This window comes from Amblyomma mixtum, chromosome 2 (genome assembly GCF_055824585.1).
Source record: "Amblyomma mixtum isolate Tamu chromosome 2, ASM5582458v1, whole genome shotgun sequence".
In the NCBI taxonomy this organism is placed as follows: Eukaryota; Metazoa; Arthropoda; class Arachnida; order Ixodida; family Ixodidae; genus Amblyomma; species Amblyomma mixtum.
The window spans coordinates 202,415,733-202,442,754 of record NC_143013.1 but is presented as its reverse complement, the minus strand read 5'-3'; the positions used below and the strand labels follow the sequence as shown (position 1 = coordinate 202,442,754).

General features: G+C 46.8%; 1 protein-coding gene across 1 annotated transcript; it reads right to left on the bottom strand.

The window, feature by feature from the left end:
- LOC149362251 (monocarboxylate transporter 13-like) lies at nt 1–26,460 on the bottom strand. Its single transcript, XM_089569675.1, has 5 exons — nt 26,405–26,460; nt 24,597–24,925; nt 17,124–17,267; nt 4,178–5,002; nt 1–170 (listed from the first exon to the last, which is right to left on the bottom strand). The coding sequence occupies exons 1-5, from the start codon at nt 26,458–26,460 to the stop codon at nt 1–3; spliced, it is 1,524 nt and encodes a 507-aa protein (XP_089425801.1).
- Nucleotides 26,461–27,022: the final 562 nt, after the last annotated feature.

The window sequence follows — 27,022 nt, the reverse complement described above, 5'->3', positions numbered from 1 at the left end:
TCACATACGCTTCGTGCAAGGCATGTTTCTTGCTATGTCCAGCTCCCAGTTGCGAACTTTTGTTCTTTCAAACCATGACACCACTGTCCACAGCAGCCCGATGAACAACGCTAGACATCCCAAAAGCCAGAACATGAGATCGTAAGAGCCCAGGTCATCCCTGAAGAAGCCTGCAAAGAAAGACGTAACTATTGGTATGCATTCGGTATGTAAGCAACTTTAAAAGGTTGCAGAATTTGAATTCTCTTCCAGGTAGATTTTGTGATGATGCTCCTGCTTGATGAAACGCGTTCAAGAAAGCTGAAAAGATCTTCTACATCCCTCTGCAAACAGAAAGCTGAAAGAAGCCCTCCAAACCAGCAGCTCGCTGAGAGTCTTCCGTTATGTGGACGATTTTCTGATCGTCTACAAGGCATCTAATTCATGACCCCAGAGGAATGTAGAAGATCTTTTCAAGATCTTCGCCGAAACTCTAAAAGACTTCACTTTGACAAATGAATTACCTCAAAACAACCAACTCTAGTTCTTTGACTTGCGCATCTTCATACGCCCACAACACATCTGTTGGTGCTACTCTCCCCACTTAAAGAAAGGCATCATGCCATACATTTCAGTTAGCCTACGATAGGACAAGTTAGCCTACGATAGCGCCCACTCCAAATTAGTAAAACGAGGAATAGTTTCTCTGTGCATTAGGTCGGCCCTAGAAAAATCTTGTCCACACAACATCAGTGAAAGCTTCCAGTATCAGATCAGAAGAGTTATGTCAGCAGGTTACCCATTGCAACTGGTCACCAGTGTGTCTGAAAGCCTCCTTCAAAAAATGAAGAAACCGGACTACAAGCGGGACATTGGAAACAAACCTGTGCAGGTCATACCATAACTGCATGGGTTTTCGCACAATTTGAAAAAAGTGGCTTCGAGGCACGGAGTGCGGCTGGTTTTTTCAGCCCCCTGCAAACTGGCAAGCATATGTCCGATGGTGTCACGAAAGCGGGTCAAAAAGGCGTGCACTGTCAAACATCAAACAGTGTTCACAAAATGTACCACTAATGTGGTATACGAGATCCCTTTGACGCGTGGCAAAGTATATGTGGGGCAAACGGGACAGTGCTTCAATGAGCGTGCTCGACAGCACAATGTGACACTAAAAAGCAAGACGGGAAGCAATCCAGCTTTACATTGTAGCAGGTGTAAAGATTGTTTTCCGAAATTTCAAAAGACCAGGTTTCTAGCCAGGGCAAAAGAAAAAATCGAAAGAGAAGTTATTGAGGCTTTTTATATTGATCAAAGAAAAGACAACTGCGTTAGCACGCCTTCTGTTCTCCTCACCAGAAACGAACTAGCTTTTTTGGACGGTTTTGTTTAGATGCCCTTTGCAAAGTCCGCCTGCTTCCTTCAATCGGTTTCATGATTGTTAATATCTTAGAGGTAGTTCTTATCCTTATTCATAATCGTTCAACCTGTGCTATCATTCACGCTCGCATGAGTTATCAACATGCCTTTTGTAATAGCGACCTCCCTATGACTTGTTGTGCTGTGTTGTAGTGTTGTTATCACTCGTCCACCACCGCATTTGTTTTTTAGTTCAAGCACCCTCATGCAGCTCAGCGGCTATAAAAGAGCGCCTGGTTTCCTTTCCTGTTATTAAAGTTGGAAGTTTCGCCTCTTTCCTGTTCTGTGTTTTTTCCTTCCTGTTTCGTCCTTTTTCGGCGTACGACATTCTTTCAAGATTGTAATCCGGTACGTGCACGGCGTGAAAAAGCTTTCGTTGACTGCACTAAGGAAGTCGTCTACGGTATTCCATTATCATCATATATTGGACAAACTGGGCGCTGTTTGAATGACAGGCTCAGAGAGCGTAATAGAGATATTGAAGACGGCACTAGAAAGAACTTGTCTGAACACGTGGCCACTTGCCAGTGCACTGCCACTTTGGACCGGACAAAGGTTCTTAAACGCTACAAGAACCAGCTTGAACGTGAAATATTTGAAGCGTACGCCACTCATCAACGAGGAGAGAAGTGCGTCAGCACTCCTTCTATTAACCTGAAAAGAAAAGAAATCAGATTTCTCGATGGGTGATTGCGAAGAAACTTGTAACCCAGTTTTAATGTTTTCATGTTTTTTATCATGTGGGCGAGATATGGGTCTCTACATATTGCCGTTGCTGCAATAAACTTCTTTCAGTTGGCAGTCAGCGCCTGTGTCTGTGTGTTCTCTCTTCTTGGTCCCGTCTACTACGCTGTTTTTATTCAAATAATGTACCAACTAGCCCGGCTTATTCCTCGCTTGAACGAAAGTATATTTCCCCCGAAAAGCGTAGTAACTTGATGCAGCTGTCAATGGAAGGAGGCTTTTAAAGGTGGCGCTGGAGGTTTTGAGGTTTCCACAAAGCAGAGATTGAAACCTATTTGAATCGTCGTAACTGCTAGAACTTCGCAAGCTTTGAAGAGAATTTGTTTCCGTTACCAAGCTTAATTATTTGCTATTTTTGGGATGGAGATTTACTCCGGGGCTTATGCAGCATACCTGACATAAAAAGCAGAGCGCTAACGTACATCTTACTCTCTGCCGTACATGTTCGATATTAGAATTTTCTTCGATAAACACATGAATTACCGCTAGAAATTGTTTCAAGACTCATACTTTCGAGGTCACTGTTTCACGTGGTTCAGATCAGGGCAGAACGCAGCTTCAAAATACGACGTAGAGCGCCGGAAGGATGAAGGGTTGGAGGCATGTTCCTCCTTTGTTTAATCGTGTATTTCCGAAGAACGGCATCCCTTTCTCTCTTCCTCCTTTCACTCCCAGCTTCCTCTCTTTCCTTAGGGCGCGATTAAGGTGTCCACCAAAGAGTGAGACGTTACTGTGTCATTTTCTTTCCTAAAAAAAATATTAGTTTTTGACGAAACAAAATGGCGCAGTAATTGTCTCAAATCTCCGTAGACACCCGAACCGCGCCGTAAGGGAAGAGAGGAGGGTGGGAGTGAAAGAAGCAGGAGAGAAAGAGGTGCTGTGGTGGTCGGCCCTGATGTATATTCGACCACTAGGGGATCTTTAACATGCACTGACATCGCACAGGACAGAGGCGCTTGTGCGTTTCGCCTCCATTGAAATGCGGCCACCGAGGCCGGATTCGAACCCGAGTACTCCGGCTCGGTAGACGAGCGCCCTAACCACTGAGCCACCGCTGCGAGTCTGCAAAAACCACTTATTTCCTAATTAAGCCATCCTCAGGGGCGCCGCCCATATTTCCAAAAGAATTTACCATTCTGACCATTCTGACCCTTTGACGGCTCGTGCCTCAATCTAGCCGGTTTCCTAATTTCAGAAAAAAATTAGTCTGCAGATATGACTCGAAGGAACTAAGCGGGGAGGCATTCTTAGTTGCTCGGGACGTGGCCAGAGCAAAACTTATGGCTTTAATAAACGAGCAAAAGCCAATGTACCCGTTTTCGAACGACGCTACCGTGGGAAGCTCTCCACTTACGCTTTATTGAAAACACGTGGCCCCTTCGCGATTCTGCAGAATAACTTGCCACATTTACTCTTATGCTCTTCCCACTCCGCTGTGCTACTGGTTAATTCAAAGAGCGAACACAGGTGTTCCTTCTTACATTACGCTTCAGAACTAGAGAACCATCAAAATGTCCGTGATCATTCTCAAGAAGTTACTTTGTTGACTGGGAAAGTGGGCTCATATTTTCGTTATAGTTCCCCTTCTGTACAAAATAAATTGTGCACAGCCCGTTATGCAACACTAAAGAAAAAATATTGCTGATTTCAAGGTATTTGCTTCAAACAGTACTGCTGTGAGCTATACTTCAAAGAGCATTGCTTACTTCAAGGTACGAAAAGCAATGCTGCGCGTGATCTATAAGGTTTGGTTTGGTTTATGGGGTTTAACGTCCCAAAGCGACTAAGGCTATGAGAGACGCCGCAGTGGAGGGCTCCGGAAATTTCGACCACCTGGTGTTCTTTAACGTGCACTGACATCGCACAGTACACGGGCCTCTAGAATTTCTCCTCCAAAGAAATTCAACCGCCGCGGCCGGGATCGAACCCGCGTCTTTCGGGTCAGCAGCCGAGCACCATAACCGCTGAGCCACCGCGGCGGCCGTGATCTCTAAGTCACCCTCTCCAGGCATGTATGCATAATAAGAATTTGGCTCACCTGTGAAAGGAGCTTTTCCCAAGAGCAATGGACCACAAATAGCGCCCATTATGCTGTACCCTACGGCCAGCTTTTCGAGTCCCAGGTAGTCTGCCATCAAGACACTGTGCATTGTCATACCACAGCCCATAAACAAGGCAACAGCGAGACACGCGCACAGAAGAGTCGCGAATCCGCTGGTGAAAGGCAGAGAGAACACGGACACGCCCAGGAGTGTGTAATTGAGCGCCATGAGTGTCGCCCTCCGAAGACACTTCCGGTCTGCAAGAAGCGGCAAGATGACCCGCCCTACGAGGTCCGCAACTGAGAAGTAGGGAATCAGAGAGACGGCGTCGGCCAGTGGCACGCCCTTGTCTAAACCGAGGTCAACGACGGTGGCAAAGAATATGTCGAGAATGTAGCTCAGCGACAGCCACGTGACCATGAGGACGTAGAACATTGCGCACTTGACAACGCCACGGATGCTCCGCAACACAACCTGCGACGTTGAGATCTTGGGCCTTCTGTGGGGCTCGAGCTCAATGGTAAAGAGCGAAGGACGCCGCAACTCCACAGAGTGTTTCTTCTTGATCTGCTCGCTTCGAACCCAGGGTGGTTCTCGGAAAGCGAGGCTGATGGCGAACATGTTCATCAAGATGGCGCCAAACAGAAGAAGGCTGTTGCGAAAGCCGTACGTATTCCTGAAGAACAGCAGCAGCTGCGGGTAAAGGAACGCACTGACAGTGGAACCGGCGAACATAATGCCATTGGCGGTGCCGCGGTACCTGTTGAAGTACATGCTTATGATGACTTGCAGCATGGTTACGACGATGCCAAGGCCGAAACCTGTGTGCGGTAGAAAAGAGGAGGAAGTATTATGGCTGGGTGCATATTTTGAAGAAGTCTTTCCTCTTACATTAAACTAAGTGCAATGCCTAGGCCGCAAAAAGGAAACGATTAAGAAACCTTCCGTGGTAAAAGTAAATAAAAATGCAAATTACAAGAAGCGCTGATATTTTGCCGCATTTTTAAATTCATAAATGGTTACAGCAACCATTTTTTAACGAAATGGCATAGCAGACAAAATATAAACAACCGAGTTCAATTCATCGCAGTATAGCACAGTGATAGGAAAAGGACTTCGCTTTAATTGTATACGCTACGCTAGCCTCTCTCATTTCTGGCGGGGTCAAGCATAGAATAATCTAAATAGCTTCGAGAATACAGCACACAGTGCAGTAGACTGAGAAGTTGTGGAGACTTTCCAGTCACTGGTTAGCTCATGGAAAAAATCCCTATCGTCCAAATTTGTATCCCTCATTTGAGTCCTGGCAGCTTTGATGACTTTACGGTCATCTTATGAAAATATAACACATTGTAGGCGACAGCATTTGCAATTTCCGGCGCCTAGTGTACACGCAGTTTCCTAGTACCTTCTCTTTGAGAAAAAGGCCCAAACACTGTCCCCATTATTCATAGGAGCCCAAATGTGTCTTGTGAAGGCGACACCAACGCGGACAGTCTGACGAGGACGCTTCACTGCTTTCAATGCGTCGCCCTCCAGTCGACACCCATACCCGTAGTAGCAATGGAAGTATACGGTGAAAAAAAAAAAAAAACTGGCCGAATTTCAGAACTTGGGATATTCTAAGACAACTGTTTTGAATGTTTCCGCGGCATCTGTTACCATCTGTATGCCTTAAAAGGTCTGTGAAAGGATACTGGGGTTAGCAACACGAGCGATTGGTACTCCATCACTCGTCAGCGCACTGCAAAAATTTCTTGGCTAGCTTCAATAACATCGAAGATCATCATCAGCCTGACTACGCCCACTGCAGGGCAAAGGCCTTTCCCATTACTCTCCAATTAACCTTGTCTTTTGCCAGCTACAGCCACCGCATCCCCGCAAACTGCTTAATCTGATACGCCAACTTCACCTTCTGCCACAGCGGCTACACTTGCCTTCTCTTGCCCTGCCCCTAGCCCATTTCTTCCTCTTGATTTCGACTAGGATGTCATTAACCTGTGTTTCCTTCCTAATCAACTCTGCCCTCTTCCTGTGTCTTAACGTTACACTTCTTAGTTTTTTTTTTTTCCATAACTCGCTGCATTGTCCTCAACTTAAATTCAATCTTTTCGTTAGCCTCCACATTTCTGCCCCATAGGTGAGTGCCGTTAAAGGGACACTGAGGAGAGCTCTATTAATATTTTTTATAGCAAAATCCGATAGTTCGGAATTTCATGGCTTTGTTGCCACTTGGCCGGCAGCGAAAGATGCATTTATTTCTAATAAATTTGGATTCGAAGTTGAAAAAGTTTTTCCCGCCACTCTGATTCAAACTTGGGATTTTCCTATGACGACACAGGACTAAGTAACGTGAAACATGACGTGCACATGACGTAACGCAGACTCCGTGATTTCTGGCGGCCAGCAGTGCGGCCCAGCAGCAGCCGAAAAGAAAGTTACCGCCGGCCGCACGTTGAAAGCATCTATCGGCTATTGCGGCCGTCGCTTCGTTTACGTTTGCACCGGCGTTTTGCCAGCGTTACAATGGATCCCGTTCTCGAAGTCGTCAACGAAGTTCTCGCAAATAGACACCTTTAGCATACAGTGTACCTTGTTTACCGTTAGCAGAATACCGGGAGCCCGCATTCCACTGTGACCAGGCGCTGATTGGTCCTGGCGCTGCAGGAGCGCGCGTAGCTGTCGGGTACGTGGCGCCATCCGGCGACGTCAAGGAGATTTGCGCATGCATTTGCTGCGCCTCAGTCATTAGTGGCTTCTCGTGTCCTAGTGTTGCTAGAACTATTGGTTCTAGCAACACTGTTTTGTCCTATGACGTCATGAAGCTTGTACTTGCGAGTTTGGCCTGTGGCGGCGATACGTGTATTTTGGTTCTTGCTCTTTTATACGTTACAAGAGCTTTGTTGTCAGTATGAATGGCGTTTTTGTAATCAGGAGCTGGTATTCTGTCGATGCAAGTCAACTTCAATTTCTTCTCAGTGTCCCTTTAAGATGCAGCTGCTATGTACCTTTCTGTTGAGAGGTATTGGTAAACTGCCGCTTATGATTTGAGAGAAACTGCCATATACGCTCCACCCCATTCTTAATCTTGTAGTTATCTCCCTGTCATAATCCGGATCCGCGACCCCTACCTGCCCTAACTAGACGTATTTCCTTACCGCTTCCAGACCCTCGATACCAATTGTAGACTGCTGTTCACTTGCGAGTTCAATGAACATTACTTTGGTTTCGAAGATATCGGCGATTAAAACGATGTTCCTTACTTCCTATCCATCCCTCCTTCAAATGTTACATGCCAACACGCCGGGAAAAAGCATTAAAAAGACAGATCGCAACTCCATCCCACCGCGCCACAACCCGCCAGCATCAGTTTCGCACACCCAATGAGAAATCTTGAGCATAAAGAGCGGCTAATAACACGCGGTGAGGTCTCTTCCTATCCGGTGGAGCGATTTTAACGCCATAAAGTTAAGGGCCCCGTGTCGCAGAAAAGCCGGTGTCGTCGTCGACGTCGGCGGCGTTGACCGTGAACGAAATATCCCAGAAGCATTAATAAATAAAACCGGGTAGGAAATTGGTCGAGTTGGAGAATCGAACCAGGGCCCCCGGAGTCACGCTAACCACGCCACCACGCCAGTTCGATGGTTTGGTTTCGAGTGAACAAAGGCGCGTCTAATGAATACGGTGTTTTAGAAGGGTGCTTCAGAGACATATACTGTGGTGTATATTAGTAATTATTTATTTATTTATTTATTTATTCAACATACCCCTAAAGGCCCTAATTCGAGGGTATTAGATAGGGGGGGGGGGGGTCACATGTAACAGAAACATTATTTACAAGCAAATGAACAATAAATAGACTAAATATAACATGGGAAGATAATTAAGCACCACAGGATAAAGAAACAGTCTAATGGAAAGCAATATAATAATAGGTTTAAAAAAAGCAATAAGGCATAGCAGAAATGAACGCACACAGCGTGTACATATTGCCCATAAAGAGAGACAGACGCAATCACATACATTTCAATCAAGAGTACATTTCAAATACCAACGTCGCTGCGGATGAGATCGAGAAATTTGGAGGCGTTAGATCCAGTGGCTATGTGTGCTGGTAGATCATTCCACTCTGATAGTGCGTGGTATGAATGACTTCGCAAATGCAGATGAACGACACGCGATGCGCTTAACTTTGTGGGGATGGTTGAGCCGTGGAAAGAAGGCTGATGGCTATAGGAAAAAATCGTGGTGGAGCGATGGATGGTGATACAGTTTATGGAAAAGTGCTAGTCGTGATAATTTGCGGCGGAAAGACAAGTCTTCTAATTCGGCACGATTTTTTAGGGCAGTGACACTGGTATTATGTGAGTAGTCTGAAAAAATTAAACGCGCAGCACGGTTCTGCAAGGACTCAATGTTTGCTATGAGATAGGCTTGTTCAGGATCCCAGATGGCTGATGCATATTTAATCTTCGGATGAATGAGTTTGAGGAACGCAAGTTTCTTCAGAGGGGGGAGTCTGTCTGAGGTTGTGCTTTAGTAGGCCAAGTGAGCGGTTGGCGGATGCTAAAGTTATATTAATGTGGTTATGCCATGTTAAGTCAGATTGCAGATGAACTCCAAGGTACTTGTAGGTAGTAGCAAGTTCGAGAGAGTTGTTATTTAGAAAATAAGCTGTGGGAATTCGAGCGCTGCGAGTGAAAGACAAAAACTTAGTTTTGGAAGTATTAAGTGGCATAAGCCAAGCCGTGCATCATGCGGTTACTGCATCAAGGTCAGTTTGCAAACATTGTTCGTCAGTGATCGAAGAAATATTTCGCTATATTACGCAGTCACCGGCAAAGAGCCCAATTCGAGAAGACACGGAGTTGGGTAGATCATTAATATATATTAAAAAAAGGAGTGGGCCAAGGACGCTCCACTGTGGTACCCCAGAAGTGACTTAGAGTGAGTGGAGTTGTAGTTATTAATGGAGGTGAACTGAAGTCTAGCGCTGAGGAAGTCCGCAATCCAAGTAACAACAGTAGGGTGAATATTCAACTGAGTTAGTTTGAGTATAAGCCTATGATGAGGAACACGGTCGAAAGCTTTTGAAAAATCGAGAAAAACGCATCAATTTGTCCGCCAGCATCAATGGATGAATGCAAATCATGAACAAATCCGGCGAGTTGTGTGTCACAAGAGAAGTCCTTGCGAAAACCGTGCTGGTACTTGAAAATTATGTTGTTGTTTTCCAGATACTTAAACATTTGACTATGAATGACGAGTTCGAGAACTTTTCAAAAAATATTCGTTAGTGAGATAGCATTATGAACATGGATATTACAGAAGTCGCAGTCAAGCGAGTAGCAAAGTACGCGTCCGCTACATTTCTTCTACGCTTGGAGCACACGTAGCGCTATGAGGCGGCGCCCACTAAAACCTCCCCCTCGCAATGTAGGCCACTGCCCCAACAGATAGTGCGCGACGGCACCGCCTCCCGCTCTCTCGTTCGGGCGCAGTGGGGCCGTGCGGGGACGCAGGAGTCACGCGGTAAGCGGCGAACAGCGCAGCGGACATCCAAGGCGCAATGGCCACGAAGCTTGCAGCTTGCTGCCCGTTCGTTCGGCGCTGAAGCTATGGCGGCGTTCGTGGCACCGGATTTGCTGAGAGGCTTCCTAGAGACTGCGAGCGATTTGTCCAACAGGCAAGGCGTCGCGCCGAACGGGCAATGGCGTTCCGCGGACTCCCTGGCAGGCTGCGACACGCTGTCGCGTTGTACTCTTAAAGTCGAAGCTTAGGCGTCCTCCAACTTCTTAAAAATTAGTCGTGCATTGTAGGTTCTATGCAGAGGTCACAAATTTACTTCGAATATTCACAACTACCACTTCTATAGGTTTGTTGCATTTAATATTGGCCATCGAAATCATTTCAACGTTCCTTCATTGAGGGCTTCGAACCACCCTTCATTCAGCTAGCTGACACCATCTTGTCATAACGAGTTTTCTCATCTCCTGAGCCCGGTTTGAGCCTCTGCCGCCTCGGCCACGTTTTCCCTGCAGAAGTGATTTCGGTCGGCACGAGCAGAAAACAATTGGCTCTCTGCTGTTTGTTGTCTACCCCGGTGCTCTGAGGGCTCTGAGAAGCCAGCCGTTACCTTCCCTCCGCAATATTCTGTCACGGGGCGGCAAGTCGCCATAAGAATCAAGTTCGTTGATTCATGTTCAGTTTATAAGGTTCTGCCGAAATAATTCTCTTTTTTCTCGAACACTGTGTAACTAAAATTTTCGAAATTCAAAATAAATACCACAGCATGTCTGCCGGATCTATATTAGATTTCAATGCAGTATCCGTCAAACAGTTTGGCTTTGCGCCACCTGTGAATAATGCCATGCGTGCCTGCTTCGTACCCTCGTTTCCTTCTGGTGCAGCCCTGTGTTCGCGGCGAAAGGGCGATCTAGTCGTCCTGAAATCCGGATCCGCTAAGCCCAATTTTCAGCGGCCCGAAAAGGTAAAAATCAGGTGGCTCTAAGTCAGGAGTGTAAGGAAGATGCAGCAGAGAAGTCCATCCAAATTTGGCTAACGCTTCTTTTATTTTCAGGCTTGTGTGAAGCCGGCGTTGTCGTGATGGAGACGAATCTCCCTCGCACTCTTGCTACTTCGGGCACGCTGTTAACGCTGCTTTAGTTTCTGCAGGGTTTTGAGGTACGTGTTCCAATTTACTGTATCGTTCTTAGGCAGAACATTCACATGGGTAACTTCATCAATGTCTCCAAAAAGAGTGATCATAACTTTTCCGCCTGACCCAGTCACCTTCAATTGTCTTGTTCTCGGCTAAGTTGGATGGCGCCATTCCACCGATTGTCTGTTGTTTTTTGGCTCAAAGTGTTGAGGCCGGGTTTAACTATCGGTCTTTATCAGAGACAAGGAGTCCTCCAGTTCAACATCAAAGCGCTCGAACAGCTCAGAACAAGTTACTTATCTTTGCTATTTGTCCTCGGCTGCGCGGCACCCACATGGCGCATACCTTGGGGTACCCCAGACTCAGTGATTTCCGTCGCAATTCCTTTTCTTAGAGACCGCTCCTCAGCCAACTGACGAACCGCAATCCTCGGGTCAGCACGGATGATAGTGTCGGCGCGCTCCAGCGTCTCCGGACTGGTTGCAGTGGCAGGCCGCCCAAGCTGCGCCTGATCGTGCAGGTCTGTTTCGGCACTTTCTGAAGCTTTGATTCGTTTTACCTGGCATCCAACGGAGCTTGTATCAAGTGCAGAGCTTCCAGAGAGAGCACACAAGCGTCAATGATTACTTCCAACAATTTCGTTTTCAGCTACAAGAAATTCAATGAGAGCTCGCTGTTTAAACGGGCGTCAAACACCAACGCCTTTTTCTTGGACTAGTATAGTGGTGCCATCGGCGTGACGAAGCTGAAAACGGGCTCACATGTGCACGATGCATGTTTTTGCTGGCCTGTGAAATTTAAGCGGATTATGTTGTCCTCAAAGACAGAGAAAAAATGGCAGGGTTTTAACGTAATTAAGCCTAGTATACGGGCCACCGTCAGCACGCTTATCATGAACGCCCGATGCGCATCCTGCACTGCTGGGCGCTCAGTGCGAGACAATGCTGCACAATGTGTTTGCGGCGGCTGGCGACAGCCCGTGCCCTGCTTCCATCCTAATATTAAGGCGAAAGCCTTTAATGGCTCATGCTCGCGGTGTCCGTCCGTGTTCGCGGTGTCCATCCGCGCGGGAATCGTGCCAACTGTGGCCTCTCCTTCGCGCAGCGGCGCAACCTCGTCCGTAATTTCCTTTCCTCAAATTAATTTCCTTCATTACGGACCCTCTTTCGGTTTATTCTTTCACTCCCACTTCCTCCCTTCCTCTACAAACGGAATACGGGTGTCGACCAAGATATGCGAGACAATTACTGAGCAATTTTCTTTCCTCGCATACAATTTTCACTTTCTTCACGACGGCCCCGCTCTGTCTTTCTTCTTCCACTCCCACTTCTTCCCTTCCTTTACGGTGCGGTTCGGGTGTCCACCGCGATGGAAGCTAGGCAACGGCTTATACGGCCGAATCAAGAACACAACAGCGCGATTAAAGCGTCCACTGACCCAGGGAGCCAGTTTGCGCACTTCCTTTCCTTAAAATGATCGGAGTGTAAAATGTCAACGCCAACTCCAATGAACACAATGAACGCCAAACGGGCATCGGCCACGGCGACGCCGTGAAACGGGCATAACACCTCTCCTGTTCAACATAGCTATGATGCGCCTCCCAAGCCAACTGGCCCGTGTAGAAGGCATTCAACACGCGTTATATGCAGATGATATTACAATTTGGACCACTCAGGGGAGCCTTGGGGACATGGAGAACCGCCTTCAGAAGGCCGCTTCCATAGTTGATGCGTATGCTATTGACTGTGGGCTCCAATGTGCTCCAGCGAAATCAGAGCTTCTGCATGTCAGAGCTAACCCGAAGTATATGACAGCAATACACACCTCTCTGTCAGGAAATCCTATTAGAGAGGTGGAGGAGCTTCGTATTCTGGGCCTTTTCATTCACCACAGACTCAGACCGGACACCACTATTGTGAAACTCAAGAGAGTGGGCGAACAGGTAGGGCGCATGATCCGCCACGTTTCTAACAAGCGGGGCGGTCTGCGGGACAGGGACGCGGTTCGGCTCGTCTACGCCTTCGTGACTAGCCGGATCCTCTACGCCGTGCCATATCTCCGCACAACTAAGCAAGACGAGGCGCGAATAGACGCCATCATCAACAAGGCAACTAAGCGAGCCCTGGATCTCCCGGTGGCTACCTCTGATGCCAAACTCAAGGCATTGGGGGTGCTAAACTCCTACCAGGAGCTGCGGGAGGCCCCCCTTGTGAACCAATACACGCGGCTCATGTAGACGGCCCCTGGGCGCCGCCTGCTAAACCGCTTACACATCCAACACGACTGCACTCCAGAGGAGGCTGAGCGTATCCCAGGACTTTGGCGCCATATGCTCTGGGTCTCCCCGCTCCCCCGTAACATGGACACCGACATGCACGAAAACAGACGACACGCGCGGGCTCGGGCTCTTGAGAGACAACACGGCTCCCGACCCGATGTACATTATGTAGACGTAGCAGGGCCATCGCCCACGGGATTTTACACGGCCGCGGTCGTACACCAGGAAATGCACGTTGATGGACTCTCCTTTCGAGCCCCGAATTCAATGAGAGCCGAGGAAGTAGCGATAGCGCTTGCTGCCGCCCACGCCAATTCGAGAATTATCATCACGGACTCCAGAAAAACATGTGATCATTACTTGGCAGGGGAGATCTCCCCCTTAGCTAAGACGGACTGCCACTGATCCAACACCCAAAAGAATCATTTGGGTTCCTGGCCACCAGGGCTTACGAGGTAATGAGGCCGCTGACGCGGCTGCCCGAGCGCTTACTCACCGGGCTCCTCATCCCAGCTCTTCTGGCGCGGAGAATAACCAGATGCTGCTGCGATTCAGGGAAATTATAACGCATTATAGCGACATCCACCGCCTTTTCCCGGCCCCTGCAAAGTGGCTGAGTAAGGCGGAGGAGCGAACTTCAAGGCGCCTGCAGAGAGGTACTCTACTCTGTTCTGCAATCATAAAGCATTACGATCCTAGCACGGATGAGCGATGCCCGCACTGTGGGGAGATCTGTGATATCTTCCGCATGGTGTGGGCATGTACTCAAAATCCCCACCTCCCCCCTTCCCCTACCCCTTCCAGAGAGGCATGGGAGACTGCCCTCCTCAACTGCTCCTCGCTTGAGTCCCAAAGGGCTCTGGTGGAGCGAGCGAGTGACGGGGCCTCGTCATGCCATGTCCCGGACTAGGGACGCCGACCATGTAGCGGGCCACTCTGTGGCTCACAAACTCTTTCCCCAAATAAAAGTTTTCACCACCACCAACAGAGCGCTCTAAAACACGATCAAACAAAGCGACCGCAGTCGCCAAACACATTAAAACCGCACATGCGGGAAGCCCGGCACGCGGCAAGCGGTTCGGGGAAGCGGCAGTGGGTTGACGACGAGGCTTTCGCCAAGCACACTTTAGAATTTCCAAAGTGTATTCGGTAATTTTTGCCTTAGACCCAGCGGCGCTAATGTCAGGAGAAGACACGCGCTCGAGCGTTCGTGTTAAGCGTGCTGACGGTAGTACAAAAGCATAGGTTTAGCCTGGTTGGCTCATCGCTTTGTTGTGCTGGGTCGTCGGCGTGTCAGCTTAAGCTGTGACCTGATGCGTTCGTGCCGCAGATGAAAGTTGACGAAGACGATCATGTGCAATGCAAAGCGCGAGCATGTGTTGCAATTTAACACGAGTCGTGATCATTTGAGACGATAGCACAGTCCTCTCGTGCAGTGGCCAGCGAAGTTGATCTTTTCACTCCGCCGCGTGTTCGAATCCCAATCGTGGCACTGTTTAAATATTATTTATTCAAGCTCAAGGTTTCAGCGATGGCCCGGCTTTTGCAGCTTTGGTCTTGAAGTACAGCTTTCGCTCTGAAATACCTGGGCATTGCTTTTCACGCAACCAGTACATATCATGCCATGGACTCGACATTGCCCACAATCTCCTTATTCACGTTAGGCGTGATTTTTCCCTCTCATTTGTTCCACAGGCTCCTGTTTGCCGGATTTCGAGCTTTCTCGTCGTCCTCGATACCACTACCCTGCAATCTAGCAATGGCATGCTGCACCAGTCATATAAATGGCAGCAATTGCATATATCCGACACCAAGCAAATAGCTGCGGAATTCACCACGTACTATCGGCAGCAGAAGTATACAGGATATAGTAGGATACAACTTATAAAAACAGCAGTTGCTAACACTGGGCCGCGGTCCGCGGCGTCTTGTATTACTCCGCTGGCGAATCGCAACTGTAAACGAAATCAATTTTTTAATGCTTGACTATATCAAACAATCCACGTATCAGAACTGTAGAGCTCGTAACTTTTTTCTTGTGCTAGGCTTCTTAGTTACGTAACAAGAAACGTTTCAGCCACAGACTACTTTTTCGTCGTGGAGGAATTCTGCGCGCGGAGGCTGAATGTGGGCGGAGCTTCACTGCAGACTTAAGTTGTATCCGACTATAGGAAAAAAAATTTTTGGTGTAGTCACGTAACCCTACCCCTTAAAATTAACGCCGGGGACCTTGGAGATTGCCTTAAAAATTTAGGTAACACATTTCCTGCTTAGAATTATTGATCGATCGAATCACTTTCGATCTTCTATCTCCTAGCTATCCAGGTTAGCTTAGTTGATGGATCAAATGCCCTGGACGGTCCCAGGTTCGATGCCCAGGTTCGATCCCCCAACAAGGATAAACTTTCCTTAAACTGTGAAGTTTCTTTGAGAGATTTATAACTTTCCTTCGTAGCCATGTGGCTGCGCTTGGCTGGTTGCTAATTGGTAATTACAGTCCTACTACAAATCTACTCCACCTTGGGGGATTCCTCTAAGAACTGGAATATATCTCTTTCTGTCTGTCCGTGTACCTGTATGTATGTGTTTTTAGTATTGTGATGCAATGCATATCCTATATGCGCTTAGATATTAACTTCTATATTCTTACATGCTGTATCAGGTGCCTTACATATTATCATGCGTTAACGCATAGGCAGGCATGTGAATTACTTTTTCAGCTCTTCTGACAAACGTTTTTTGTTATGGGAATGCCCCTTAATGCTTCAGATTACATATAGCTTGTCTTCATCACATTCCAGGACGCTGCCATCCATTTATTGACATTGCTTGACAGACGAATTTCAGTCCACTCCTATTAACTACTATGTCTTCTGGATCTGTTCCAAATGCTTCCTCTTCAACCAATGTTGTCCTTCGCTGCTTACATGTGTGCCAATGATACTGTCATATCCCTCTATTCGCAGTTTTCACACTGAGTCATGAAATGATTTTTTTTTTGTTCAAGAACGACCACCTTACTGAAGCCAACCTCCTGTACGGTTGGCGAGTGGGGAACGAATTGTTTTCTATTTTTTTTTTATTCAGTTACCCTAAAGGCCCATGAGGGCATTACATAGGGCGGGGGGGTACAATAAGATTCAGATTCAGATTTATTTCAACAACACTTGGTTGCCGAGGAGGCGAACAAAAAGACAATCAAAAGTTGCCTGACGAAGCGTCCGCCCCCTTTACACTCTACCACTGAGCAGTGGGCAGGTTTAACCAAAGAAAAACAGACCATAACACCAGAGAGACATTGCATATAACATTATACACGAAAACATCAAAAAAAAGAAAAAACAAGAAAAGCAGCACATATTCACTTAAGGCACACAATTAAGAAATGCTGCAAAAAGTATATTCGCCAGTCAACATTGTTACACAAAATTGCACACAAAATACGAATATCGGTGTCCTTGAACATAACAAAAGGCATGAAGAGCTTAACTAAGCCAGCGAAAGTAAGGTTTTCTTTTCTAATAGAACATGGATTTTTTTTATAGGGCAGATATGTGCAGAAAAAGTAAGCCATTGCTATGTCACAAAAAGAAATGGGTTAGCTTTTTCCTAAATGCTTTCATGGAACGACTGTCGTGAATGGTTTCTATAATACCCGGGTACTTATTTAGAAGATCAGCGAATCGATATTTTAGCGTTTGTGTACTGTAGTTCGTACGCACTAGTTCTTTTCTACAGGTCATATGCCGAAGGTTATGGTCGTGGTCTCTAAAGAAGAATGTTTGCGAGAACCCAGCCGGTTAAAAAAAACAAAAGTTTAGAATGCGGAGAAAATACACAAACAGGCGAGTGCACACAAAATTCGAACCTGAAGCGAATACGTCATTGCAGGTAGATATATGCGGCTCATACAACATTCACAGCCCCAGGAAGCACTTCAGACTTCTCAATTCAACTGAAAGACAAACGAATAGGGATGCACAATGTGTGAGCCATTACGCACCGTGGATGATTCCGAGGGTTATGGAGAGCCATGTGACATCCGGCGAAAATGAAGATGCTATGACACCAGCTGACGCCAGCACGGATCCAACAGCCAAGACTGGTACTGTGGTGAAGTGTTCGCTGAGAGGACCGGAAACCAAGCCTGCGCAAGAATGTCGAGGAGGTCAGCATATGTCCTCGCTTGTGTTGCGGTGACCAAATATGACTGGCCAACAGCACTGTGACTCCGACCAATCACGCAAACAGCCTCCGAATATGGGAAGTTTGTTTTGGTTTGTGCAGGTTTAACGTCCCAAAACGACTCAGGCTATGAGGGACGCCGTAGTGAAAGGCTCCGGAAAATTCGACCACCTACGGCTCTTCAGCGTGCACTGACATCGCACTGTACACGGACCTCTAGATTTTCGCCGGCATCGAATTTCGCTACGGCCGAGATCGAACCCGCGTCTTCAGAGTCAGCAGATTAATGGGAGGCATCGCGAACGCTACCAAAGGCCATTTGGCCATTTTCGCAAAATGATGTAGGGTTTCATTCAGTTAGATTGCGGTCTGTACTTTATTCTTTCGTCTCAGCCTTTTATGCGAGAACATGGAAGCCTCGTTGGAGAAAAAACCGGTGTGCCCATCCGTAGCCCATTAAGAGACTCCTCTGGCTCCACGTTTCGTGGTATGAAATAAAATAACAGAAGTTGAATAGAATTGGCATTAAAAACGGAATTAGTGTGACGCCAGGATTCCAGCTATTAAAATATTGTACTTTCCTTGCCTTATATGTACCTGAAATAAAACTTCTTCCTGGGCTAGTTCGCACTTTGTTCTTTTCGGTAAAAATCACCGCAGCATAAAGACGTTCACAAATAAGGAAGACAGGATAACGCGCTAGTAGCAGCTTATACAGGGCGTTTCACCTAAAACTTTACACAATGCGCTGTTTGCGGCAGAAGAGCGCATTTTTTGGTCATAGCAATCTCAGCGGTGAATTTCATCAGAATACAGCTAAGTCTTCCTAACTAGCCGGTTGGTTAACTAATATTGAATGGTTGACTTTTTAACTATTACTGTTATGCTCACTATATATTGAGAGGCGTGTAGTCGACCGTAAGTAATATCGAATTTCGAAAACACGATTATCCTCGGTGCTCTGGCCCAAAAAATTTTGGCTATTTCGAAGAGTTACGTGCACTTGAGAGGTTGCTCTGTCTGTAAGCCCCTCGACAGCGTATGTTTTGGCACGAGGTAAGCAAATTGTTGGACCACAGCGCCGAGGGTAATCGCGTTTTCGAAATTTTAAAAATTGCATAGATATTACTCACGGTCGGCTACAGCCTCTCAATAATTAAGGAGACTAACAGTAAGAGTTAAAAATTGACTATTCAATAATAGTTAACCAGCCTGCAAATTACCGAATCTTAGCTGTATTCTGATGTTCTGCACCGCTGGCAATGTAATGGTGAAAAAGCTCTCGTTTAACTCAAAAAGCCTATTTTTAAAAATTGGGTTAACTCTGAGATGCAACACCGTGTACGTACCCCCAGAGAGGACGTACCGTTTTGCCCGGTGATGCTTTTCTGGCGCCAAACTTTCTGGGCCCCCAAATATCGCACAAGCGATGTAATTGTTAAGTTCTAATCTGTGTGAGATCTAGCACTGGATTCGTAGGTGTAATTTGATTCAGCCACCACATGGGAGTCGAACCGATAAACCAACACATGATATGGCGTCTATGAAATGAAATTAAAGGTGTGCAGTCTAACTACAGCATATGCTATGTGGCACTGAATAAGGGTGCACAACGAGGCTCTGTGCTATCGCATTGTCGCACGTAATCAGTGATTAGGGTCCTCTTGAATTTTTCGCTACAAACCGCCTTTCTTGAATGCCGCGTATAACAGAATCAAACCATTTGGCTATTGGTTACATGTTGACATTTAATCAGAAAATGCATAGAATATTGATCAAACGAAAAGTGTTCTACCGGCAAAGCACGAAGGATGCATGTCAGGTGTAGAAAAAATCGTAAATTCTTATACGCAGTCCCTACCACTGCTGTAATTCCAACTCCGCATCAGTTACCCAGCTCGCTCACGCGGGGGGTCGCTTTTCCAGATGAATGGAATATAGCGCGAGAGAAAACTGCCGATTAGTGACTTTACTTCGGTACGCTACGCAGAGTGCGTCACGCTTAAATCCTTAACTATTGGAGCGTTGGCAGATCGATTTCCCGCTTACCAGGGCAACATGCTCGACCGAATGGCAGAGTGAAAGCTTCCTTGCTTATCGCCTCTGGTTACCATTTTTATCCGACCGCTGGCCTTGCAATTGGATGGTTACGTGTCTTTTATTTTGAGCACCGCGCCGTGATAGCAGCGAACACGAACCGTCAAGAGAGCGATGAAGAGGAAGGCAAAACCATATATAAAAGCAGCTTAAGCCTCCTAAGAAATTGTGTTTTTCCATTTTCACGCGGAAATTTCGCCACATTAAAATGAGTTAACGGTAACCAGTGTGTCCTAGAGACCAAGATAATAAAACTTTTCTGCCAATATTAGTTTCCCTAAACTTTTCACAACCGAGGTAACGTGTAAGCGCATATAGTCGCGTACAGGCGTATAGTTAGGTACATGTACAGATACAATATTGTCGCTCTCTTTGTATCATCCATTTTATTCATCATCATTATCATCATCAGCCTGACTACACCCACTGCAGGCCAAAGGCCTCTCCCATGTCTCTCCAATTAACCCTGTCCTTTGTCAGTTGCCGCCACTGTATCCCCGCAAACTTCTTAATCTCATCCGCCCACCTAACTTTCTGCCGTCCCCTTCTACGTTTGCTTTCGCTTGGAATCCACTCCATTGCCCTTAAGCACCAGCGGTTATCCTGCCTTCGAATTACATGCCCTGCCCAAGCCCATTTCTTCCTCTTGATTTCAACTAAGATGTCATTAACCTGCGTTTGTTCCCTCACCCACTCCGCCTTCTTCCGATCTCTTAACGTTACACCTATTATTTTCCTTTCCATAGCTCGCTGCGTTGTTCTTAATTTAAGCTGAACCCTCTTTGTTAGCCTCCACGTTTCTGCCCCATAGGTGAGTACCGGTAGGATACAGCTGTTGTATACTTTTCTCTTCAGGGATATTGGTAAACTGCCATTCTTGATCTGAGAGAACCTGCCATATGCGCTCCACCCCATTCTTATTCTTCTAGTTATTTCCCTCTCATGATCCGGATCTGCGGTCACTACGTGCCCTAAGTAGACATATTCTCTTACTACTTCCAGCACCTCGCTACCAATTGCGAACAGCTGTTCCCTTGCTAGGCTGTTGAACATTACTTTGGTTTTCTGCATGTTAATTCTTAGCCCCACCGTTCTGCTCTGCCTGTCTAACTGATTGATCATGCTTTGCAGTTCTTGTCCTGAGTGGCTTAGCAAGGCAATGTCATCAGCGAGTCTCAAACTACTCAGATATCCTCCATTAACTCTTATCCCCAACTGTTCCCATTCCAGTCCCAGGAATACCTCCTGTAAGCAGGCAGTGAAGAGCATTGGCAGTGAAGAGCATCCATTTTATTACAGCTATGCAGACCTGTGAGATGCGAAACACTGAAACATCTTGAAGCAAAATATATTTCCCGTTTAGCATAACACTGGAATCTGTTGTGAAAATGGTTTTTCAGTCATCCAAGACTTATTTGGCTTTTACGTAAGGAATGCTGTATAAGTACAAATTCTGTGTACGAAAATTGCTGATGTCTGCAATGAAGGTCCGGTCATTGTGATGGCCGCCAAACCGAGTTGCTCCAAACCGAGTTGCTGCACTACGAGGAAACTTTCTCCTTGCTTATGCAAAAAGGTAATAATAAGTTGAAATAACAAGCGAAATGATTTCCATGCATATGGCTTGTTTAACACAGCCAAGTATTAAAATGCTGTTATCGCTTGCTGCTGTCATTTTAAAGCGGACTAATACCACATACGTTTAAGAAGCGCCTAGCTTGAATTCCTGCTAACACGCCTAAGGTGCAATCTTTTTTTCAGTAATACAACACCCAGCAGCATATGGGCTGTCAATGCTCTTTGCTGTGTCGGCTAGGTTATATTGAGGTCCTTATTTAGCACCTGTGATAATAGTTGCAGCTTAGTGATCATATCAGGTCGGCACACCAACCCACACGAGGAGAAAAACACGGTGATAAATGTAAATTATCTGCGACAGAAAGACATTGAACGTTGCTAACCGAATTTGTCCCCTTTGTCTCCACTCCCAAACCTATTTATAACCAGCCACCACGTTGTTAAGAGCGCCCTCCCGCCACCAACATGACCGCTATACTTAGATCCGCCATATTACGTTCCTTTTGGCAGTGGCGAAATCTGGGAGTCCGCCGCGGTAGCTCAGGGGTTACAGCGCTCGGCTGCTGACCCGAAAAACGCGGGTTCGATTACGCCCGCATTTCGATGGAGGCGAAATTCTAGAGGCCCCTTGTACTGTACGGTGTCAGTGCACGTTAAAGAACCCCCGTCGAAATTTCCGCAGCCCTTCACCGAGGCGTCCCTCATATAATGAGTCGGCACGGGACGTTAAACCACAATAAACCAATAAACCAAATCAAATCTGGGTGTGCTCGATTACGGAATCCTGTGCCGATGCTTCCGCCTCCTATTCCAGGTGCAGTTCCTTGTACAGGCCGCACGGTATCCGTTTTGTAGAAGTGGACACCGGCAGTCAACGTATTTTTTTGTGTGTCACGTTAACGAACACTGTTGAAAAACTGGCCACTTCGGAGCCTTCACTGCTGCCAGCTATCAATTGCATTGCCCGTTGGTGTGCTGAAGCCTACAATTAGTAAACTAAACTCGTTTGACGCCTGCTTGATTTCTCGTATAAGTGCAGCTACTGCCGATCAGCTTCCTCCAACTGCTTCTTTTATCAAAAAAGCGCCAAAATCTCAACAAAGCAAGCAGCGGTTATATCGCACTTTCGGAAGTTCACTTATCTACCGCACACTATGAAACTCCATGAGGAGGGAGCATGTTTTTAACGCCACAGGAAGCCATCGACCCCTTAACCTCACGTTGTGCAAGCGAATTTAAACTTGCTAACATATCGCAGTGGCGAGGCAAATACGACCGAGCGTAGGTGGCTTGAGTAACGCATACAGTACTCTTTTTGCAGCAGAAGGCGCCAACGTCGCTGTTGGCCTAGTCCGCTGCTGCTGTTTGGGCGCGCTGGTATGACATAACATAAGCCCACAACATGACAAGGACGGAGAAGAAAGATCGTTGGCACACGAGTGCTAACTAGCAGCAATTTATTATGATCCGAAGAGCGGTAGGTATAGGCAAGTCGTTGCCTGATGTCTAACAGTATTTTGTTGACTGCGCTTGTGCGATGTGTAGTGTTACAAGCAACCATCGGAAACTGCGCACGTCACGACCGTGTGCAAACAAGGTGGAATGCATGAAAAGAAGAAAAGGCGGAGAAGTGCAGAAAGTCAATACCCATGAGCAGAGGGTAGCCGGTTATCTAAGTAGCAAAATTCTGTCTGACAGGGCGTTGTTTACAGACTACCACTGTCATGTGGTAGCTTGCGTATCGGTCAGACGGGCCGGTGCGTGAACGTGTTTTAGAGCGCGCAAATTTACTAGGCAGTGAATCTCTTGACCGTCTTTCAGTGCACTACCATAAATGCAAATGCACGCCACACTTTACGAGAACCACTATCATGTTCCGCCGTCAGGACCAGGTGACTCGCGAGATGATGGAAGCCTTTTTCATTAGGAGAAACACTCATCGGCCTATTACCAGGCCGCGCACATCGTTTACAGACGTCATTGACGCACATCCCGCCATTCTGCCGTCCCAGTTTACACCTGCCTCTAGACCGTCCTCGCCACTTTGGAGCCTGCATAATCCCCGTGTGCTTCTTTCGATACCTGGCATCAGGAAGAAGATAGACTTATCGCCGACAGAACTACAACAAGTCACCCTTGAATATTTACATGAGCACCATGCAAACCGGGTGCACGTTTACACCGACGGCTCAGTGAACCCTATATCTTCTTCTGGCTCCGTCGTCATACCCGCAAGCACTACAGAAATTAGAGTTAGGACAGTTCACCGCACTTCTTCGACGGGTGCAGAACTCACCGCTCTTCGTGTCGCCATTGAATGCATCAGTCAGCAGCGCCCTCAGCGGTGGTCTATTTTCACCGATTCGAAAGCTGCCCTCCAAGCCTTACAAGCTGCTCTTCGCCGTGGAGCCCATGAACAACTGGTCGCAGAAATTCGACAGCTATATCACTCTGCCATCAACAAAGGGCATGACATTATCTACCAATGGCTACCGGGGCACAGCGGCATAGCAGGTAATCACCACGCGGATGAGGTCGCGCGAACTGCGCACGACGACGGCGATTTTGTATCGATCCCCATTTCGAGATCGGATGCAGCGAGCAGGCTTCGCGCACTTGCGCGGGACATCACGCTTGCCGCGTGGAATTCCGGCCAATTTTGCAATTCCCGTTTACAATCCTTGGACCCAGACCTGAAGCTCCGGCTACCATCAGGCCTACCACGACGAGAAGAAACTTTGCTGTGTCGCCTCTGGCTTGGTGTAGCGTTCACCAATCACTACTCATTCTTAATCGGTATGGCTGATAGTCCTGCATGTTCCATCTGCGGGCAAGACGAGACCATAACCCACATTCTTTGTGACTGCCCTGCCTACACCACCGAAAGGCAGTCTCTCAGCCGTGCGCTGGAGCGCCTAGATACACGCCCTTTCACGGAAATGAAGATTCTCGGCCCCTGGCCGCGGCGGTCGTCGGCGGAGAAGGCCTGCAAGGCACTGCTCCGCTTCTTGAGAACTTCTGGCCTGCACGATAGGCTGTGACTTTAACGAACAGTGACGTTTTATAGTGACTTCAATTTTCTGTTACTCTCCTTTCTCTTTCTTTTTTTTATCCCCTCACCCCCTTCCCCCGGTTTAGGGTAGCAAACCGATTATTATTTCGGTTAACCTCCCTGCCTTTCCTCTTCTATATCCTCCTCCTCCTCCTCATCGGCGTGCCAGCCAGCCTTCAGTGGCACTGTCGGAGAGAATTTCGCTAGTTAGATGACCAGCTACCGTCTGCTCCTGGCTTGTAACTTTCAGTACTTATCCCTTTTTTCACATTTTTTCCATGCGGTCCCGATGTGCGCCGTTTCCGGTGGTTGCCTGTATTTATTCCTTCACATTTTTATTGAACCTACAGCTGCCAATAAGCACCTTTGGTGCCTTCTTTATCTGGTGTGTCTCGTATAGTTTGAGCTGTATTTCATCATGAATCGCAAGGGAGAGTAGAATTGATCAAGTCATGCAGGGACTCGCTATTAACGACTAACCAATATACATGTATACCGTGACTTTGCTTACCACATACGACTGAGGGCCACTGAGAGGCGGCGTATTACGGTAAGCGTGCTCACCACCGAAGTCATTCACCGAGCCGATGAGGTTGACGGGCCACGATGCGAGTCCTCGGTCGACTCCCATTTGCTCCATGATGCCAACGTAGAAGAAACCCGAACACCGGCTGGACGCCGACTCCATGGTGGTCATGACAAAAGCTAGCGCGGCGACCAGCCAGCACTTGTCGACACCCGCTGCCTCGGCATCTCCGTCGTCCCGCGCACCGACACCGGCGCCGGGACCGGTAGAGTTGAGGATGTCGTGGTTATCGCAATCCACGAAACGTTTTCGGGGCGCGCCGAAGCAGCTTGCGGTCGACGCCTTTCGACCTTCGTCTGACTCAACCCTGTCCCCGCAAGCGATTGGCCACACAAGTAAGAAAAAGAAATGTTTCGTTTGAGGTGTGAAAAGAGGAAAAACAATTTGTGAACCTAGATACTAGCAACTGATACCGAATAAAGTAATGAAAAAGTGGCTGTGAATTGAAATGTCTAGAATTCTTAAAGGCACACATATCAGCTAGCTATGTCATAAGAGGGAATGTGCCCAGCAACGAGCATTAACACACCGCATAAAGGAGCTGCAGAGACGGGCAATTGTTGCTAGTGTGAATGTTCAGCTCGCTAACATTTTCGGCACTTCTTCCATAACATTTTATTTATTTATTTATTTATTTATTTATTTATTTATTTATTTATTTATTTATTTATTTATTTATACTGTAGCCCCGACGGGGTTATTGCAGGAGTGGGAGGAAGAACAAAAAAGAAAGAGAGGGACAACATATTCAAAAGTGAATAGCATTAAAATACAGAACAGTAATTCAAGACACTAATTACAGATTTGAAACAGCATTGAAAAATAAGTGATTCCAGGGAGCATACATCACCGGAAAAAGAATTCCGTCGTTCGATAACACGTGGAAAAATACTAAATTTGAACACGTCTGTGCGGGCGTGAATGGGTGTTACATTCATGGGTGGTAGCTGCTTGTAAGTGAAGGTTTTGAAAATTGCAAATACTCAGACAATCAAGAAAAGCGGGATGAATGAACAATACCATGAAAATATTTTAAACACTCATTGTAGCGGCGGGTACAAAGAAGGTTGAAAGGCCTATGGCAGGAAGAGTACTCGACGTACGTACTAAAGAGTACATACTCGACGGGCGCTGCAATCACTACTGTGGCACCCAAATAGTTCAGGACAGCGCCATCGATATATATCCCCTTTCAGTTGAACATGGTTTCTCCACCATGCTGCAGTTATGTCACAAAAATTAACTGAAGAGGTCTGAACTAAATAAGCAAACGTTCAGCTGTTGAAACAGCGCGCAACAAATGTGGGAAGCACCTATTTTTCTAGGGATGTGTGGTCATGCTACTAGGTGCTTTCTTTTAGAATTTGTATGCCGTTTCTACTTCCCAAACGAATTATGCAGATTGGCTAGGTTTCTTGGGGGCTGCGATTGAAGCGTACGTAGAATCCATCGAGCTTAATCATGCGTTATTGTTCAACAAAAGCTGACGTCACCTCCGATGAACTGTTGTCTAGAGACAATAAAGAGCATTTCTGCTGGTTTAATAGGCTTCTCTTATGAGGAATAAAAGCTATTGCTTCCTCATTATTCGGGCCCATATCAGTAGAAGGCCGCAGTAATACTCCGCCGAGTAACGGTAGCGTATCAAAATGTTTGCTGCCCATACCAGCCTCAATAAGCTCCACGATGAAAGAATTCAACGAGCACCGCGAGTGTGCATGTGATATGGCGTAAAATAAAGAATGTGCGGTTCGAACAATGAACCTCATTTGACTGATATACTTGCTTTACAATCGTGAGGAGACCCGTGGAGACGATGTCCCTCTTGTTCCGATGTTCCATTGCTCGCTCTCCTTGATTGTTCCTTTCGAGTGATCCCTATGTGCCCTGTTGGCGGTCGGGAACAAAACAATAAAAAGTACTTCACGACAAGTATAATGAATTATTTTGGCGCGCTTGTTATCCCAGTACTAAGCAGTTGCTCAGAAAACAAAGCAGGCCACGTCTTTGGAGAAAACCTAAGAAGACTCTCTAGATTACCTGCGGAATATCCACTCGAAACCTCATCAGCAAACTAAGAGGTCGAGAGCAGCATAAAAACTTGGTCGTTGTAAAATTTATAACAACGAGAAGTAAAAATTAATCTTAAATATTCTTTCTTACCGCGTCTACAAGAAAACCGATACATGCCTATGTTGTTTTTATTTCCAATTAGCTCGCACATATTACAAGGTTCGAACTTGCAACGCACGATACGACGACCTCTTTTCGTTTGGAGCAATATTTCTTGTTAAAGATTCGTAGCGCGGAGAATGTGCGCTGTTCTGAAGTTAGCAAGCCACAAGTAAATGATTCAGTGCATGTGCAATACGCACAGTTAATTGCTCAGTTTTGAGCCCAAAAT

Bases quoted from the DNA above. Each gene is read 5' to 3' on its own strand.
- LOC149362251 (XM_089569675.1), bottom strand. From the start codon at position 26,460: ATGGAACATCGGAACAAGAGGGACATCGTCTCCACGGGTCTCCTCACG. The intron at 24,926-26,404 runs GCAAGTATATCA...TTGCGGGGACAG, and splicing joins GGTCTCCTCACGATTGTAAA to GGTTGAGTCAGACGAAGGTC. The intron at 17,268-24,596 runs GTGAGCACGCTT...ATTCTTGCGCAG, and splicing joins CTCGGTGAATGACTTCGGTG to GCTTGGTTTCCGGTCCTCTC.